Source organism: Tupaia chinensis, unplaced genomic scaffold (genome assembly GCF_000334495.1).
Source record: "Tupaia chinensis unplaced genomic scaffold, TupChi_1.0 Scaffold000453_1, whole genome shotgun sequence".
Taxonomy (NCBI): domain Eukaryota; kingdom Metazoa; phylum Chordata; class Mammalia; order Scandentia; family Tupaiidae; genus Tupaia; species Tupaia belangeri.
Window position 1 is genome coordinate 379,345 of NW_006159960.1, and position 20,681 is coordinate 400,025.

At 39.8% G+C, this 20,681-nt stretch overlaps 1 protein-coding gene and 1 long non-coding RNA gene across 2 annotated transcripts in view; one reads left to right on the top strand and one right to left on the bottom strand.

Moving 5' to 3' along the window:
* The window catches only part of LOC106735600 (uncharacterized), a 9,165-nt gene extending 1,021 nt beyond the window's left edge, over positions 1 to 8,144 (bottom strand). The window contains exons 1-2 of the long non-coding RNA XR_001370901.1: positions 8,072 to 8,144; positions 6,738 to 6,816 (exon numbers count right to left, since the gene is read on the bottom strand). This is a non-coding gene — a long non-coding RNA (uncharacterized LOC106735600). The remainder of the gene's footprint in view (positions 1 to 6,737; positions 6,817 to 8,071) is intronic.
* CRB1 (crumbs cell polarity complex component 1) overlaps positions 1 to 20,681 on the top strand; it is a 207,944-nt gene that overhangs the window by 121,980 nt on the left and 65,283 nt on the right. Inside the window, exons 6-8 of the mRNA XM_006155425.2 lie at positions 10,698 to 11,654; positions 18,190 to 18,737; positions 20,184 to 20,349. Coding sequence (XP_006155487.1) covers positions 10,698 to 11,654; positions 18,190 to 18,737; positions 20,184 to 20,349 — 1,671 coding nt within the window. The remainder of the gene's footprint in view (positions 1 to 10,697; positions 11,655 to 18,189; positions 18,738 to 20,183; positions 20,350 to 20,681) is intronic.

The following is a 20,681-nucleotide window of genomic DNA, read 5'->3' on the forward strand; positions in this document are numbered from 1 at the left end:
CCCTCACCATCTCGTCCCCACGGGCCCACTTGCTCCTTCAGTCCTCAAGGCCCTGCGTGCCTCACATCTCCCATCACTTTAAGCTGAGCTAAACGTATGCACATGAAGCAGGATTATGTCCATTTCAGCTCCTATACCCACATCGTCAAGTAAGGCCTTAATCAATACACATTAAAAGAATGCATGAAGAATAAATTAATAAGGAAATGTATTAGGCAATGTCTCTTGTGGCACATGTTTTCTGCCTTATCACCTGGTTTCCATGACAGCCTGACCTTAAGTCATGGGGCAGAATTTTTTCCCTTCCTTTTTGTTTTTTTTGCCAAGGAGTGTACACTCTCTGGGAGAGGTAGGGAGAGATAGAGAGACAGAGACAGAGAGAAAGTGAGAAATCCTCCCTCTTCCCCTGGGGAAATGTCCACACCACAATCCCCTCTCCATCATGGACTCTGGGCACACCTGCATCCATGCCCAATGTGACCCTCAAGCCACAGGGTCTGGGATTTGAACCATGATGGACCATGCAGAAATCCAGCACCTCAACCACCACGCCACCTGTTGGGTGAATTTTGAAGCACACACAGGAGGCCATACTAAGGTGCTAATGGTTCCCGGGGGCGTAGGTACCACACCGTACTGTGCAGAAACGTTTCACCTTCTCTCAGTCTTTCAAGAGATAAAAGTCTCAGTCTCAAGAAATTGCTCTAATGGTAAGAATTTTAGGCACCATGGTAGTTCTGGAAGTCCGTGACCTCCGTCAGCCTCCACTGCCTAAGTGAAACCTCTGCAGTCCTCAGGTTTCCCCAGGAAATGTAAGTAAGTAAATGAATAAATAAATAGCAAGCACCAGTTACTCTATGTAGATAGACAGACAGTTAGATAGATAGATAATGATAAGCACCAGTTAACGTCTCAAACACCTCACTTACTCAGATTATTCTGTTGCACAAAATCAAATGTCATTGGATTTCAGATGAGCAGAGCATGGTTATTCCATCATAGGCAGTGGAATGTAAGTCTGAGAACATCATAGCAATAACTCTCACCACAATCTCAGCTAAGTCTTGTGAAATGCCCTGCTCCCTTTACTCAGTTTCCCTCTTTTTTCCCTTCTCTACATATGTTTTCAGTAGATTTCAAGCTGCCAAAAGTTTCTAAATCACTATCTAACAACAAAACAGAATAAAATTAAACTAAGTTAAAACAACATGTCTGTCATGAAGAAAAATAAAATCAACCCATCGTTTTCCATAGTAGTCCAAACCATCAGTCTGCACAAAGAGCCCCCAGCCTCATTTTCCCATGGTGAGAGTGTGATGTTTGGGGTGGCGACCACAGAAATATGCTCTGAGTCTTTAAAAGAGGTGCCAGGTGTTGAACAGAGAGAGGAGCTAAGAATACCAGTGGGCTTGGGAAGCAGCGCGGATGGGTCTTACACTAAGCCCCACTGATCCAGCTTGGAGGAAGTGAATCAAAACCAAGTCTTACAGTCTCAACCTGACAGGAAGAAGGTGACGTTGAAAAGCAAGCCCACACTTTTGGAAATGATATAAAACCATCAGAAGTTCCCTCTGTCGACCTAGTAGGTGTTTGGATGGATATTTCTTTATTTTCAGAAAAATGTTTGGAGCCAGGACACATGGTTTTCACATTTTAATGGCAGTACTCATAGGTAACTCTCTTTCCTTATGATTTATGTAAGCTAATTGGTATGATCACTAGAGTCTTTAAGATATTTATTTACCAACTAATGTTTAATGTTATAATAGATACTGCTATTGAATGAAAACTAGAAGTTTTAAGAAAGCAAAATGGATGTACTTAGACGCTGAGCCCTTGGTTTTTATATTTGACTTCTTCTTGTATTTTTCTTTATCAAAATAGAGAAAAACCCCAAGTTCATTAAAACAGATTGAGATAAAACTTACTTCTTTGTGTGTACATCTTTGTAGAAACAGTTTCCAATTGGGTATTTCAGTAACCGTGACTTTCAATTCAGTGACTCTTACACAATAGTCATTTTCATAGGCAATTATGTTTGTATTAAACATAATATTAACATGTCCTTTATGCATGTTAATATAACTTATTCTAATGAAGATATGAGATATACCAGATCGTAGAAAATTTCTGTATCATAATTGATCTTGAATAAAAATGTCACAGCACTTGTTAGAGTATTATCATAGAATCAGATGCTGACTAAAAGAACTTAAATATAAAATGAAGTGAAAACTTTTAGTGAATTAAATGCATTGACCTCAATAAACGAAACAACAGTAAGCTTCAAGTAATCTACTTTATACTATAAATACTTGGATATAAACAACCAATTCATAGCAACTAAAATACCCAATTAAGAAGGGCAAGGACATAGGTAATCCCATAAACATTGCCTAGTTCTTTAATCTTGATTGACAGCAGATCTTGCTCTTTGCCCTGGCAGCCAAAGGACCAAAAACAGAAGTTTCCATTGTTTTTCCTCTTTTAGTTTTCTGAGTTCATCAAACAAATATATTTGACCTTATTCAATATTGGAGATGTCAATAGAACTGATTTTAAATGAGGTAAAAGCATAAATCGCTATTTATCATTTGACTTTTCACACCTAATTCTGTATATTGTTCTTCAGATTTTTTACCTAATTACAGGCTTTCTCACACTTCTGCTTTTTTCCCAAAACTATCGTCTCTGTTTCTATTCAAAGAAAATATATAACCAAGTCATTGGTAGCTATTTTGCAAGAGATCAAATGCATAATTTTCTGGGTTTATATGACTTTTGACTAAAACATTACTATTCTATGCTTTGTTTTCCAGATTTAAGAATTTTTGTTTTCTTTTGAGCTGTTGATAGGGTCAGCAATTTTTTTTGTTTTTTTTTTTTTGTTTTTGTTTTTGTTTTTTAAACAGAAGTGAAACATAAACTCTTCTCCCTTCCTGACCCCTCTGGAACTGAAAAATATTTGTTAGTATTCCTGTTTTGTGACGGAATGGTTATTCGTGTAAGTCCAATATTATCTGTTGCCTTGCTTCAGAAATTGGAAATATTGGTGATTGCCAGGGCTTTGACTGGAATGTCATATCTGAAGGTATGATCAGAAAGCTAAGGAACTAAGGTTGATCTCAAGGAAGCTAACAGAAGCTCTTAGAAAGATTGCCTGGTACCATACATAAACAGTTCTGCCTGGCAGGTAAGTAAAGAATGTCACTTCCTGGCAGGCCCAAAAAACCTTCAAATACAGGTACTTTAAAGCATAGTCAGGCGTGAATTCCTGGCTTGGCTCAGTAGCCTTGGGAGGCTTCTTAAGGAGTCTAATTTGAAGTTCCTTATAAAAGTTTCCAGCAAAGCCAACTAAATCAATTGGTGTCCTTAGGGGATTTTGTGCAAATAACAGACCAAATTGAGACTAAACCTTTTTTTTTTCTTTTTTTGCAAATAAATTAATTAATGCCTCTTTTTGGTAAAAGGGAAAATGGAGAAAGGAAAAAAATGTGTCAGAAGAAAATTATAGTACACTTATTACTAAATTTTAACTCTGTTCATATCTGTTTTTGAGTTTTTAGTAATTACTTACTATTGAACAGAATCCTAATCTATCTCCTGGCTTTAAGTCTTAAGCAAATTTTTCTTAATAGTTTTTTATTTTGATTTATTAAGGATAAAATTGCTTTTCCTGAAATTAAAAAAAAAAAAACATAAAAGCAAACAAACAAAAAATACTTACTTAATAACCACAGTATGCTACATAGCCTCAGTTAGGTGCTACTTTATAGTATGTTCATTCTGCTCACTTCTGCTACCAAAATGAGTTTTATGCCTAAAGTCAGACATGTGTTCATAAATACATGTTTATCATCTGTGCTATTGAAAGTATTTATCTTAATTAAGATCTTTTGTGAATCAATAAAATGTGATTTTTAAAAAAAAAATTAAAAGCATGGACAGCAACTTAGATACCAGAGACATTTGGGAGGCGGGTGGGAAATGGCAGAGAGGGAGGGAATCAAGGGGAAATAAAAATGAAGTAAAACTTATAAGAAACAAGACATGGAAAATTATCTTTTGAAGATAACACGTATGGTAATATTTTTGATTGAGCCAATATATAGTGTACTCTGGATGGAAAAATTCATTTTGTATGCTACAATGATATACATTGAATGAATGTAAAATAAATTTAAAATTTAAAAATTATAAAGCACAGTAAGCAAACAGTAAAGAAAGTATAACCCTCTGCCCTGATTAGCTGACCAAGTATAACTGAAAAGGTACCATAAATTGTAAGGAAAGAAACATCTTATTTAGGTCCTAATAGTCCTATGTGTGGACAAGTTTAATAGCTGCTTAACTGGCCTTCTTTTCTCTAGTTTCTTCTCACTTAACTGTGTTACATATCCCTGTGGAACAGATCTTTAAGAGAAACCACATTAATCTTCTAGCCAACAATTACCCATTATTTCCCATTGCCTGAAATGAATAAGTAAATAATCCTGTATTAAATTCTATCTTCACAAAATCTCCCCAGACCGGCCTGAGGAGTTATCTTTTTGCAGAGATTCAATGTCACCATTGCCTATCAGACTCACCTGGAATTAATTATGGACCAACTAGCGATATCTCTTCGGTGTTGTCTTGAGTTACATTAGTGCTTAGTTTTTCGCAAATTTGTCTTCCTTATTAAACTTTTTGAGAACTAGCTATTACTCCATGTTCTCTGCAGTGGTAGATAGGTAATCAGTATTTGTTCATTTGACTTAATTAATAATACCAAATGTTCATAATGATTTATCGTTACCTCTCATTCAAAGTCTTTTCCTTAAAGCTTTGCTAAATAACTTTCACGTTGCCTGAGTTTTTTCTTTTTGGAGAGGTTTTCGCTATAGGGCGCGTGCGCTCGCGAGAAAGACAGAGAGACATAGAGACAGAAAGTGAGAAATCATCGCCCCCAAAGGGAATGGTCATGTCACAATCCCTTTTCCTCCATTCTCCTCTCGGGATCTTGGGCACACATGCACACGCACCCGGTGTGAGTTTTAAGCCACCGGGTCCAGGACGCGAACCGTGGTCGACTACGTGGGAGTCCAGCGACATAGCCATTACGCTAACTGCTGGTTCCCATGTTGCCTGAGTTTTAAACTCGCATGTTATCTACATCCATTGGGAACAATATATAGTGTATTTTCATGAATATGTGCTCTGTCATTCCATTATGTTGTATGTATATCGAGGCCAGGTCTATGTCCTCTCTTTTGCGTATCCCACAATTCTGTGCAAGTAGGACACAGAGTAGGTATTCTGTAAATCTGAGAGAATGAAAAATTAGTTTTCAGCCAGCAGGTGGCACAGGGTGAAGGCATGTGGGCTCCCATGTGCCCTTCTATGGCTCGAATCCTGGACCTGGCGGCTTGCTTTCTCACTTTCTCTCTCTCTCTCTGGTGATCGCATGGGTACTATAGCAAATTTAATAATAATAAATAAAATTAAATAAATAATTCTTAAAGAAAAATTAAAGTTTCCGCTAAGGGGTCCAGGTACGGTTACTGTCAGTACCAAAGTGAATTACAAGGGAGAATGAGATGCAGAATGACAAATGATTACAGATGACAAGACTTTTGACTTGCAAAAGGTTTATGCTCATTTCAAGAGATCCCACACAGCAGACTATGGTTCAAATCCTGGCCCCAGTAGCTTGAAAAACATGTCAGGTGCATATGCATACATGCTCAAAACTCTTACAAAATAGAGAAGGGATTGTGGTATGACTATACCTTATTGGTGGGAATGGGGATGGTTGCTTTCTCCCTCTCTCTCTCTGACAAGTGTGCATGCTCTTTGCTACTAAAATATAAAATATAAAATAAGATAAAATAGTTTTGAAAATTCATGAGAGGCAATTTGAATAACTGGGTCTACAAAGAAATGTCTTTGAGACGAGATTTATTGGTGTGTTGTGAGTTATATCCCAGCCCTCAAATTTAGGGTTGGAAGCTACATTTCAATCGCAAGCAGAGTGAAAGTTGCTTCAAGGGCAGCTCTGGTACCACCTAAACTTGGGGAGAGGAGAAGGAACCAACAACTTAGACTAGACTCGCCGCCTGCTTGAGGAGTCCAAAGATGAAAAGGTGTGATCCTAGCCTGAGGCAGTAGGACAGAAAGAATGGCTGCTGTACTTGCTGGAAAGTGACAGCAGTGCAGAAAGTGAATCTGAAGTCCAGACGGGAAACCACTGAAGGAATATCAGTTGGGGTGGGATCAAAGGAATCTTTCCCAATAGGCCTCTGTGAGGAATTCCAACAGAGAAAGAGCTGGTGAGGAAGAAGGAGCAAACTTAAGTAAACCAGTAGCAAAAGAGTTGGAGTAGAAGCAATGTCTCGTAGGTTCTAGGGTCCTGGCTGAAGCAGCAGAGCAGAGAAAGTGCCAAGAAACTCATCATTGTCCCCTAGATTAAATGACAAGAAACACCTGCCCGGCCCAGAGGGCACGGAACCTAATTACAACAGCACCATCTGACCACTTCCTGTACCCTCTCTACTTCTTTTCTGTAGAAACTCCTATCTTTTAGGGCAGCAATCCCCAATATTTTCAGCACCAGGGGTCAGTTTTGTGGAAGACAATTTTTCCATGGATAGGGTGGGCGAACGGTTTTGGGTGATTCAAGCGTGTTACACTTATTGTGTACTTTATTTCTGTTATTATTACATTATAATATATAATGAAATGATTACACAACTCACCATAATGCAGTCAGTGGGAGCTCTGAGCTCACTTTCCTGGAGTTAGATGGTCCCATCAGAGGCCTCCTATGTGGCTGACCTGAAAGGAAGCGGAGCTCAGCACTAATGGGAGTGACAAGGGACAGCTGGAACCTCAGGTGACACTTCACTTGTTCACTGCCACTTATCCCCTGCTGTAAGGCCCCATTTCTAACAGGTGTGGGAGTTGGTGCCCCCTGTTTTAAAAGACCAGAACACTTAAAAGATTTGGGGTGAAGACAGTAGAGGAAGAAAGAGGATCTTCCTTCCAACTCATCCTTCAAATCAGCCTGCTGTTAGCCTCGCACACGAACACAGAGATTCGATTCTAAATTACAATAAGTCTTTTGATCACCATATATGACTAAACATGTTAATCACTGGGGGCGGTGGGGGGGGAATTAAAAAGTGACTTTAGGGGCCAGCAGGTTGTATGATAGTAAAGATGTTGTACTTCCACATTGTCTACCATGGCTCAAGTCCCAGACCTGGCAGCTTGAAAGTCACTCTGGGTGTGTGTGTGTGTGTGTCTGTGTGTGTGTGTGTACAAAATCCAGAGATGAGAATGGATGAAAAGGAATTGTAGTGTGGCCATGCCCCCGGGGGGAGACTTCTCATGTTCTCTCTCTCTGTCTCTCTCAGGCGAGCACACACACCCTACAGCAAAAACAAAGTGATCACAATGCTATTATCTCAAGAGTGAACTGAAAAGTCATGGGGTGTATTAGAAATTTGTTCAGTACTTTATTTTCCCCTCAGAGGTCAAGGGAACTTGCCAGAAAGAGCGAAAGAAGTATCTCCCAGGGTCAGCTGATAGCATAGTGATTAAGGTGCTGGAATCCCACATGGCCCCCACCGCGGTTCCAGTGCAAAGTTGACCCATCAGCTTGAAACTCACACTGGGGGTGTGTGCATGTGTTTCCAAAAATCCCGAGAGGAGAATGAAGAAGGGATTGAGACATGGCTATTCCCCCGAGGAGGGGGGTGATTTCTTGCTTTCTGTCTCTCTAGCTCTATGTCTCTCTGGCGAGCACATACCCTATAGAAAAAAAAACTCAGAAAGAAAGAAAGAAAGAAAGAAAGAAAGAAAGAAAGAAAGAAAGAAAGAAAGAAAGAAAGAAAGAAAGAAAGAAAGAAAGAAAGAAAAAGAAATATCTCCCAACAGGGTATAGTCCTGTCACAATGTTTCTTTTTTTTCCTTTTCTCCACCAGTCAGGATTTGGGGCCCACCCTGAAACGTGCTGTACGTATTTTTCAAACTACTGGGATAGAATTCAAACTGACTTAGGATTCGGCTGCTTACGTATTGCACTTACCTGCTGTGCGATGAGGCTGGCCAGTATTCTTATTAATGAAATACTTGTTGATTCCTTTAGTTTTCAAAATCCTGTGAAAATAAATTTAAGTAAAAAAAGGTTCTAATCAAAGTTTAAGCTGTTCTCAAATTTAGTTAAATTAAATTGTATTAAAACACTCTTTTAGAATATAGCTTTGCCAGAAATTCCTGAGTTCATTCTCTACACCTGTAAGGGCAAATATGTAACAAAATGATTAGATTAATCCAATTCTCTTTCTACTCATCAGCATTTTATAACATATTTCTTAGCAATATGCAGGTGCTATAGGAGACTCTAAGATATGCTCCTTGTTTTCACAGAGCTTGACTTTTTTGAATAAACAAAGGTCATATGAACATAATTGGATATAGCAAAATGTAATTACAGGGGATCAGCCGATGGCGTAATGGTTATAGTCAACCGTAATGGTTCAAGTCCTGGACCTGGTGGCTTAAAACTTGTGCTGGGTGCATGTGCGTGCATGCCCAAAAAATCCTGAACGGAGAATGGAGAAGGGATTGTGGTCTGTCTATCATCCTAGGGAGTAAGTTCTCTCTTTCTGTTTCTCCGTCTCTCTCTGTCTCTCTGGAGAGTGCCCACTCCCTATAGCAAAAATCTCTCTCTGAAAAAAAAGCGTGTAATTACAATAAGATCCAACCAATGGCCTAAATGTATGAAATATAAACAGCAGTGGGTAGAGACTAACATCACGTCGATTTATTTTGAAGTACACACAAGAAGGGCACTTGGGGTTTAGATCAGAGTACATGCATTATGAAAATACGTCATCACTTTTGAAAGTTATCAGCAATTAATATGTTCAAAAACTGCCAAGTGCTGACTATGAACTAGCACTGCTCTGTGGTTTAGACATACATGGGCGAATAAAACATTTTCTCTTCCCTCATGGAATCCACGACTCTAATGAGATTCTAGACTAATAGGCTGTTTTAGTACATTTGTTATATGTAAAATTATAGAATTGATGCGGCACTACATATGCCAAAGCTTCCTAAATAGTAGCCCTCAGCCCAGCCTCGGTGGCGCAGTGGGTAACATGCTGAGCTGCAGTGCTGGAACCCACATGACTGACCATGGGCTCAGATCCATGGCCTGTTCAGCCGGAAACACACTGGGTACACATGTGCACCTGAGATCGTAAGAAGCTGGAGGGCTGGACAGAGGGGACTGTGGTGTGGTGAGACCCTGTCAAGGGTACTTCTCTATCATAAATAAAATAAATACATTTTTTTAAAAAGCAGTCTCTCTCAATGACCACAGTACTATTAGAATTTTGTCATTAGAGGGTAATTCTTTTGGTTTTTACTTTTAATAATAACCAACACTTATTGAGAACTGATACCAAAAAACATTATGAACATTTTATATGGCTCAACTCAATCTCTTAAAGAATTGTGTTAAATAAGTACTATTATTAACCCCATTGTGCATGTAAGAAAACAGACTCAGAAAGTGAATGTGACCTGAAGACCACACAGCCAAGCTGGGATTCAGCTCCAACATGATCAATAGAGAAGCTTTTGATTCAATTTTAAAAACACACACTGAGGCATACAGATACATGGGGGAAATGAGACACACATATAAATCACAATAATAAATGAGAATACACTAAATTACCAATTTAAAAAATGTTAACTTAGATTTTTAAAGTCTACTCTATTTAGTGTCAATTATAAAAGTGTTTTGGAATTTATACTTCAACCTTTCTAAGTCACAGTTCTTTCATGGAAGAAAGCTAAAAACATCTGCCCTGAAAAACTCAGGAGATCGTGGTGAACGCTAACACCATAATGTTGGGGTAGGTGCTGGGCAAACCCTGAAGGGCTGTACACACGTCGGTTTTTATTTTTACTGTTTGTTCCTTTGCACTTCATTGGAAAAGCAGTAACCATCACTCTTAAAGGTATTCTGGTTCTTGTTACTTTGGTTAAATGAATGCTTATTAGGTAACTTTCTATGACTTAGAATCAGGGAAGAGAGTGAAAGAAAGTGAAATCAAAATTATAAGCAGGAGCTTGAATGACACGTTTTATACCAGAATTGTGGGGAGGAGAAAATGGTCCTTCCTCTCGCTTTAGCAACCCTCCACAGGGGGTTATATATGTGGTACGCTTTCATCTGAGCCAGTTATGAGAAGGTACAAACAAGACAGAAAACAAAATCACCGCTCCTGAGTAGAATATAGTGAAACCAGCAGCCTGAGGCAGGATAAACAATTTGAGAAAAGAGTCCCCAAAGAAATTATTGGTATCTGGTATCACCGCCAGCAGCGTTTTTTTTCCCTTTTTCATTTTCGTGTTATTCAGTGTTCCACATTTGTCTGACGATGGTAGTTTGAACCAACCACTGTGTTTGACACATTATTTCTAGAAGAATTGCAAGTCTGCCATGACAATGCTTCTCATCACAACACACACGGCATGATGTTAGTTTTACTCAGTAACTATGGAAATTCTACTCCATTCAGTCCTAAGTCCGAGTTAATTCTGCCTGTCTACAAGATTATACATGAAAATGATGTGAAGTCTCTAGTTCAGATCTGAATATATATCATTTTAACCTATTCTTTATTCTTTAACAGGAATCCACTGTGAAGAAGACATCAATGAATGTTCTCCAAACCCTTGCCAAAATGGCGGCACTTGTGAGAACTTACCTGGGAATTACACTTGCCACTGTCCACTTGATGACTTTTCCAGAACAGCTTATGGAGGACAGAACTGCTCAGATGTTCTCATAGGCTGCACTCATCACCAGTGTCTAAATAATGGAACATGTATTCCTCACTTCCGAAATGACCAACATGGATTCAGCTGCCTCTGTCCGTCTGGCTATACGGGGCCCCTGTGTGAAATTGCCACTACACTTTCATTTGAGGGCAACGGCTTCCTGTGGGTTACGAGCAGTTCAATCCCAGCGAATGGCTCAGTTTGTAACATAGCCCTCAGGTTTCAGACCATCCAGCCCACGGCATTTCTCCTGCTCCGAGGCAACAGGGACATGTTTGTCAAGCTGGAGTTGCTAAGTGGCTCCATTCACTTATCAGTTCGAGTCAATAATCAGTCAAAGGTGCTTCTGTACTTCTCCCACAACACCAGCGATGGAGAGTGGCATTCCGTGGAGGTGACCTTTGCAGAGGTTGTGACTCTCGTCTTAATCGACAGCTCCTGTAAAGAGAAATGCATCGCTACAACTCTTTCTCCATTTGGAAGTGATCAATCAGTGTGTGCTTTTCAGAACATCTTTCTGGGAGGCTTTCCAGTGGGAAGAATGAACTCCAGTGCTGATCTGCTTAGCATCCATAATGTGCCATCCACACCTTCGTTTGTAGGCTGTCTCCAAGATATTAAAATTGATTTGAATCACATTATCCCCGAGAACATTTCATCTGGCTCATCGTTAAATGTCATGGCTGGCTGTGTGAGAAAAGATTGGTGTGAAAACCAACCTTGTCACAATAGAGGACATTGCATCAACCTGTGGATGAGTTACCAGTGTGACTGCTACAGGCCCTATGAGGGCCCCAACTGTCTGGGAGGTGAGAGAAGGCTGAGCACCCAGGAGGGCCCTGCCTCAGAGCAAGGCAGGAACCACAGAAGCAGCCAGGCTGCTTCGGCCTGTTACAAAACCTAATGACCCCTCAGGACTTCTGCCTCTGGTTGTCCAGTGATGAGCAGAGAAGAGGGCAGTGATGCACATTAATTAGTTCTGAGTGGATGTACAGGGCACTCAGCTTACATTCATGCAGAGAAGTAGAAAAATCAGCAAACAGCTCCTTTCCAAGTGGGTGTTCAGCTTGGTGTTTGCAAAATTCTCTTATAATTTTATCATTTATTTGTGTACTGGAAACTTATAAATCTTATTTGAAAGAGAAATCAGTATTTTTTGAGAAAAAAGACTTTCAGGCATGAAACTAGTTAATGCCACATACTGGCACGGTATCTTTTGCCCAGTAGCTTCTCAGTAAATAGCTACTCCTTGCTCTCTTCTCTAAGCAACTCGTATTTGCTCCAAAATCATGCTGAGCACCTTGATAGACACCAATTTTAAACTTTTTCAAACAGCTTTACTGCATTCGTGTGTGTGTTCAAATATCAATTTTACTCAAAAATATTTTTTTCAAGGTGTCTTTGGCAAAAACAGATACTCTATTTCGATGTCTTAAAGAACATGTGGAAAGTAACAGCAATACAGCTTGGAAGATGCCATAGGCAAACTGATGGTTTCTCAAGCAAACCACGGCTTGAAAATGTTTCCAAATTTTCAACTTCCAACAGCATTCCAATGATCGCCGCTGATAGTGATCAATACATACTCTTTCTTTTTATTATTATTATTATCATGCATTGAAAAAGTCTGAGAGGTAATTGTAACAGACTGCTTTGAAGTTCAGCTGTAATTCACCCCCAGATTTTAGAGTAACTTGAAGTAGAACATCTGGTAAATAGTCTTTCTCTGCTTTATATAAAGTAAAATTAAAACCAGTCTTCGCCTAAACCCTATGCTATGTTCAAATGGCTAAGAATTATTAGAAACTATTCGCGGGTTTCCCTCTGACCACAATATTCATTACAAATCAGGGGCCTGTTTGACAATGAGGTATGGCATCTACCAGTTCTATGTAATATTTTAAATGGCATGGCAAGTTGTTTTGCGATTTTTTTTTAAGAGAAAAGGGGATATTATGCTGAGGCAATGTTCACTTTTTGAAGAAAAATTTAATTGACCCAAGGCAATATTTTTACTACATATACAAAATAACAAACAGATGCTGACTCATTTTGACTGGCTTCCAGACGCAGTGACCCCTGAGGTTAATACTGACCACGGTGATGCTAACTGTCCTGGGAAATAGATGCACGAGATGCCAACACGGCGGGTTCTGGTTTGCTTTAGTTCATGTTCTCCAACTTGGAAAATCATGAACTTTTTCAACCAAATTCTTGAATTGGTGACCCTCTCTCTTCTTCTCCCCTCCCTCCCCAATATACCCGACACTACTCGACCTTATTTAACTGTCACGAGAATGTTTGGCTTTAAAAGATTGCTGTATAGAGAGGGTATCCTTTAACATATTTTCTTTTATCTTCTTCTTCTTTTTATTATTTTGCCAGAGGGTGTGTGCACTTGCCAAAGAGCAAGAGCAAGAGAGAGAGAAGAAATTAGAAAGCACCTCCCCCTGCCCCATGGGAAATGGTCACATCACAATCCCCTCTTTGCCTTTCTCCTCTTGAGATTTCAGGCATGTAGGCACATGTACTAGACATGTTTCTCAAGCCAGGTTCAAGATTTGAAACGTGCATTTGGCCAGATGGGCTATAGCTGCCTGAACCATCATGCCATGGGCTGGCCCTGTAAAATCTTTTCTTTCAGAAAATTCTTAGTATAAGTTTAAGGAAAGTGATATTGTCTTATCACCTCCTAGTCATAAAATTAAATATTTTCTATTTATTATTATCTAAGAGGAACATTTTCTTTTTTCTTTTCTTTTCTTTTGGAGTGGATTTTGCTATGGGGTGCATGTGCTCACCAGAAAGGCAGAGGGACTGAAAGTGAGAAATCACCCCCCCAGGGGGGATGGCCATGCCGCAATCCCTTCTCCTCCATTCTCCTCTAGGATCTTGGGCACGCACACACACGCACCTGGTATATTTTAAGCCACCAGGTCCAGGACTCGAACTGCAGTTGACTACATGGGAGTCCAGCGACATAGCCATTACGCTAACTGCTGGTCCCTAGGCAGCTGACTAAACACAGAAGACACAGGGCTTTCCAAGGTCTTAAAGGGGATCTTTTAAAAAAATCATCTAATCTCTCAAAATAAGGAGAGTTCTGGGGAGGTTTCCCCTAAGTTTATCCTGAACTATCTGTAAGGGTATCTCAATGTATCTTATCCTGTGTTTAAGAATATGGAACTTCCAAGATATTTTTCAGAATAGATCCATCACTTACTTCTTGCCCTCTAGAGAATACTTGATTTATAGAAACAATTTATAATGTTTCACCTTCAGTCATCCACCCGGACCTTGAGGCTCTTCTCCTCCTAGAATTATGGTTTCTTAGGTATGTAAGGTGCTTCATTCTTTGAATTTTTTTTTAGAGAGGTTTTTACTATAGGGTGTGTGAACTCACTAGAGGGACAGAGACAAAGAGATAGACAGAGGCAGAGAGACAGAAAGCAAGAAATCATCCCCCAGGGGGGCTGGTCACACTGCAATCCCTTCTCCTCTGTTTTCCTCTCAAGATTTTGGGTATGCATGCACACACACCTGGTATGAGTTTGAAACAGCAGGGTCCAGGACTTGAACCACAGTTGACTACGTGGGAGTCCAGGGACATAACCATTATGTCATCTGCTGGTCCCTTTGACTGAATTTTTTACACTATGAGATTTGCCAAGTATAGTGGCTCAACCTCTACTAGCACACCTTCAGGAATGAAGAGCTCACTCCATCTTGCCAAAGATATTCCAGAAGTTCTTTTCTTCTATTTAAATAAAACAGAATGTGCCTGTAACTTTCCTTCTTGGAGCACATTGTAAGTCTTGAAGACATGGGAATCTAAATCTTAGTATCTCTTCTTTATGAGAATAGTTCAAGGATCTTGAGCCAGCCCAGCCACTCCCTCTGCCCTAGCGTCTCCTAATGTTTGCCATGTGACAGATGACACTTCGGACACTTCATCAGCTGCTTGCTTGCTTTGCAATTCATTTGCTCGTTTCTATTGCTTCCAGGACGTGGTGGCTGGGTAGACTCAGTGATGAGACATGGGCTGAGACTGTGAACTCCCTCGTGCTAGATGATGTGCCTCTGTTGTACAGCCTGCTGCCGTGACCGACTCCAGCCCCTTTTCAGGATTGCTGCCCTTTGAGTCCTTGTCATTCATAATGCCACAGAATCCTCTTGCTCCCACTCTAAACCTATGCAGCACTTCTAGAGCTAATGGCTTTTATATATTCTTACTAAATTTGATCTTGTTGTATTCTATCGGCCATTAAGGCTTGTCAAAAAATTTTTAACCTGTATATGAGAGGACTTCTGAAGTTTGTGTAAAAAAAAAAAAAAATGGAATTAAAGTAAGAGTTTACTTTGGTTCCAAAAAATTTGAAATCCATGCATAGGTTTTTCATAATATTGCATTTCCCTAAACTTTTTGAAGACCCTTCAGACACTGCCCCTCTTTGTGACATATCAAAAACATATATGATAGCCATCCCCGCCCATGTCCATAGCCAAGTTGTGTGTGGCTCCAGATATCTCTAAAATCATGTAGCAAATCACACCCTCAGACTACTGCTTGTGATTTCTGAAGCACAGGATCGCTGGAGAGTCAAGCTTGTGAGAAAAAAAAAAAATAGCTCAGTGCTCTGTCCTTTAATCTGGATTTACAAAGTAATGCTGCAGGCATCCTAGGGTGACCAGCAGGGACCCCAACACCCTGAGGTTGAGTGATTCTGTGTGTATCCTCAAACCTCAGGGGCTTCAAGAGCCGACTTTTCTTATTAAACATTTTATCTCATATGAAAATACTGCAGTGTATTCCGAGATGTTAACCTCTTCAAAGGGGTTATTTTATCTAACAGTACACTTTGAAAGCTACCTGTAGTTGCCTGGAGCAGGTGGTCTGCAAATGCAGATTCAACTTGCTATGTTCCTACAGGAAATCAAGTCGGAGTTTTGAAAATGTAGCCTTTTATGCAGGAGGTCTTCAAACACAGATGGTTGTCTAAGCAAGTTTCACTGTAGTTCAGCTAAACTAAAATATGCCTTACCTTTGCCCGTACTTCAACTGGATCATGTGATGACATTGAAACATGCTGGAAAATGTTGTGTTTTTTTTCCTAGTTAGGATTGGAATGTGAAAAATGGAAGAGAATGATCTCTCTCAGCTAGTGCTCTTCATCGATGATTTCTAGGTTGCAAAATTTGATGGTCAAGCCTCAGTCTTCATCTTACTTGATCTCTCAGTAAGAGTTAACACAGGGGCCTGCAGGTGGCGCGGGAGTTAAAGCATGGTGTGAGTCCCAGACCTGGCAGCTTGCTTTCTCACTTTCTCTCTTTTTTTCTGGTCAAATTTTAAAAATAAATCTATAAATAACAATAATGAATAAAATTAAATAATTACTATTTTTTAAAAATATTTTTTAACAAGAGTTAATATAGTTGAACACTCTGGCTCCTGACACTTTCCTTGTTAGACGTGGGAACCCCTCCCCTTGTTCTCCTCCTGTCCTCCTGGATGGATCTTTCGTCACTTCCTTTACCTCAACCGTCTGGTGCCTCAGGACTCAATTCTCAGACCTCTTGTTTACTCTCTATATATTCTTATTCCTGGTGACCTCTTCCAGTCTTGTGGCTTTGAATAGCTTATATACACACTAACAGACCCCACATTACTATAGCTTGCCAAGAACGTCTTCCCTGAAGCTGTCTCGGTTGCCTGCTCGTCATTTCCACCTGGATATCTAATTGAGTAGTTTAGACTTAACATGGACTCTCACCCCAAAATCTGCTCCTCCAGTTTTCAACCCCCTCTGTAAATGGAAACACATGTTAATGGTTGCAGTTGCTTGGGCCAATACCTTAGAGATGAATTTGCTCCAGAAAACTTATTGGTTCTATATTGAAAATATTTCACAAATCTGACCACTCCCCACCACCTCTATAGTACCCCAATGTAAGCCATCATCTCTCTCCTGAATTACAATAATGTCCCTACCGCCTTTTGATACTTGCTCAAGTGTCACCTTCTCAGAGTTCCTTCCTAGTTATTTTATTTAAAATTACAATTCCACTCCTCCCCTTAACTCCGTCTATTCTCTTTCTCTGCCTGACATATTTTATACCAAAAGATTGATCTGAATATTATGTAGCTTTCTTGTTCATGTCTGACGTGTCTCCTTCAGTCAAATAGAAGCTCTATGAGGAAAGGAACACTTGTTCCTACATCACCCATGTTTTTAAATGTCAGGTTTGATTTTTACACATCTCAAGGGTTTTCTTGAGGCGATGCACCTCAGTAAGATGGACACAAAAGTGCACTTCTAATTCCTTTGACCACAAGAAAACTGGCTGGGTTCAATACTTAGCTTTGTCTGCTACCTCTCTGCTTCCTGTGCCTCTCCTATTCCCAACTGGGACCCCTGCAGGAAGAAGAGTCTTCTTCCTTTGTTCAATTGTCTTGCCTTTTATTTTGTGTGGTGTCACCCTCACCCCCACACCAAGGAAGAAAAAAATTGCTAATTTAATTCTTGATTTCTGTCCTTTAATAATTAAATTGAACGGAATGTTTGCTTTATCACTCCTCCAAATAGCAAAGGCGACAGACAGCTGCCCGCATCCTCTGCTTACAAATGTCCAATGAAGTCCTCTTGCCCCCAAATTTCTCCCACCGAGTTGCAGTTCAGTAGTGCCTGACATTCCGCCATCACATCCCAGCAGCCAGCAGGTTAGGGTAGTGAGGGCGATAGCCCTTTTTATTTTTTTTTAACTTTTTATTTTAGGTTTTTGCCATGAGTTGTGTGTGCTTCCCAGAGAGAGACAAAGGTAAAGTGAGAAATCAGTCCCTGAGAAGGGGATGGCCATGCTGCAATTCCTTCTCTTCTGTTCTCTAGGGATTTGGGAAGTGCACGCACATACACTGAGTGTGATTTTCAAGCCACCAGGTCTGGGACACAAACTGTGGTCAGCTATGTGGGAATCCAGCATCTTAACCACAGTCCACCAGCTGTCCCCAAGGGGACATTCTTTACTTTGTCAATGCAGAGATCTTCCTCTTTTGTGTCTATGGGCCTCAACTCTAGACTATAAACCAAAAAATATAGTTGTTTTCAGGACAAAATAAGGAAGTTTAGTAAATAAGGCCAATAATCTGTTAAATAAACCTGTTCTTAACTTTAAAAAGCATGTATGAAAGACACTGTGTGTGTGTGTACATATATATATATATGTGTGTGTGTGTATGTATATATATAAATGTATACACACATATATAATTTTTGTTTTCTGTCCCTTCTTACTTCTGAATCTTAAGATGTTTCTTCTCTATTTTTCCTCCTCTCATTTGCATTGAAGAGTACGTGGCAGGCAGATTTGGCCTGGATGATGCCACTGGCTATGCAATCTTTAACTTTGATGAGCATTATGAAGAAAATGTCAGCCTCTCCATGTTTGTCCGAACACATCAGCCTTCGGGATTACTTCTCGCTTTGGAAAACAGCACTTACCAATACGTCCGTGTCTGGCTAGAGCATGGCAGACTGGCACTGCTGACTCCCAGTGCTCCCCAGTTAGTCACGGAATTCCTTCTTAGTGATGGAAACGCCCACTTGGTATCTTTGAATATCAAGCCAAATAAAATGGAACTGTATCACTCATCACAAAACTTAGGATTTATTTCTGCTCCTAAATGGAAGATCCAAAAAGGAGATGTCATCTACATTGGTGGCCTGCCCGACAGACAAACGACTGAACTTAACGGTGGATTCTTCAAAGGCTGTATCCAAGATTTAAGATTAAACAACCAAAATCTGGAATTCTTCCCAAACTCAAGCAATAATGCATCCTACAACCCAATTCTTGTCAATGTGACCGAAGGTTGTCCTGGAGACAACATGTGCAAGGTAAGATATTTACACTAACAATGTGTATAAACTCTGATCACCTACGCAATGTGTAGTGATTTTTCTTTGTACGTGAGGATGACGTCACTGACCATTAGCCAAAGAATAATGCATTATCTATGTTTTCCTGGTGAGACTGGGGGATGTACGCTGATCCATAAAAATATGACCTTCATCTTATGGCCATCGTGGTCTATGTAAGTGAAAATCACTCCACCTACATGCCTGTCCTATCCCCACAACAACCACAGAACTGAAGAATAATTTACTAAGTATTAGGTGGTCAGGAGAAATACATCGTGACTTTCCCAACAACCTAATAATTTACTTCAAAACTCTTAAGGGCATTTCAGAGGTCAAAATTAAATGGCTTCTTTTGGAAGATTCTGTTAACTTTATTTAAGACATAGTCAGCTAGATGGATTGAAAATAAAGGGAAGAAAGAAATGCTCAACTACTGTCATTCTGAACTTGCATTAAGTCAATAAGAACATGAAGTCTGAGTGGTAACTTCTTGATGGTAGATTCAAAATCCTCTGAAAAATGATTTCGCAGAGCCTAGTTTCATTTTACATATTTTGTCTGCTCATCTACGAGCTGCTTAAACATGTGAAATTGTCAGTCCTGTATGACCTTTCAAAGGAAAAGAGGAAACACATTTCTATGTGCTGGACATTTGTTGAGCTCTAACTATCGCCATGCATTAGGCTTGGTCTGAAATACTCACAAAGGAATCCTAATGTTACGATAGGAGCACTTTCAGTGTACAGGCAGTTTAATGAACTAATCCATTTAATTCTGTTGACGGACTACTGTCTAGAGTAGGCATTGTTATTATTCCCATTTACCTTATTTACAGATAAAGAAAACTGGAGTTTAGAAGATGCTATAACTAGCCTAAATCATGTGTTAACAGCAGACCTGGGATAAACACAATCCAGGCTCTACAATATTTCTTTTTACAATATGCTTACTTTAAATACTCTGTGTATGACCTTGTGAAAACTGAAATTCTGATTCAGAGGTAGAACAACCGTAGGGGAAGGGAAGGTGGTCACTGGTTGGGGACCTGGAGGATCTAGGTGCCAAGCTTCATTATTTCACTTCTTGACAGGACCTTGGACAATGAGGGGCTCAGTTTCCCCATCTATAAGAAAAGGAGTCATAAATCCTATCTCAAGTGACAATTAACACATGTGAAAGTGCCTGGCTTTTTGTAAATTACAGAGTATTGTTATATGTTAAAAATTCTTCTACAATACAGTAGATTACTTTTATACTCTGTCTCATTTTCTCTCCCTTCTATTTTATTAACAGTAGATATTAAACATTTGAAATGTAAGGATGCAGGGCAATCCGCATTTGAAATAACAGAGATGTGGATGCACATCATTTTTACAGTTAGGTGCTAGTGCTTTTTATGTCTTTGATTTGTTTCCTGTTCAGTCCAACCCCTGTCACAACGGAGGTGTGTGCTACTCCCTGTGGGATGACTTCTCCTGTTCCTGCCCTCCGAATACAGCTGGGAAAGCCTGTGAAGAAGTTCAGTGGTGCCAACTCAGTCCATGTCCTCCTGGAGCCCAGTGCCAGTTGGTGCCTCAAGGATTTGAGTGTAAGTAGAGTTCAAACCATTCATTCATCCAATTAAGTCGGTGCATTTTTGTTGCACACAAGGAAACACATAAAAAGAATACAAAAAAAATAAGCTTCTTAAAGAAAGAAGTGTATGTGTTTCCCCTATATGAGTAGTTTAATAAATTAATATGAGTAGTTTAACACACTAGATTGGCCTGTCTAAGGCTACCCCTGGGTGGGAAGTGGCAGTCATAGCCCAAACCTAGATTCTTAATCATCTAAAGCTGATTGCTGAAGAAAGAATTAACCTGGAGCTATGTGCATTTCTTCCCCTTTTACTGGCAATACAGAGTAAATATGCTCTCTTTC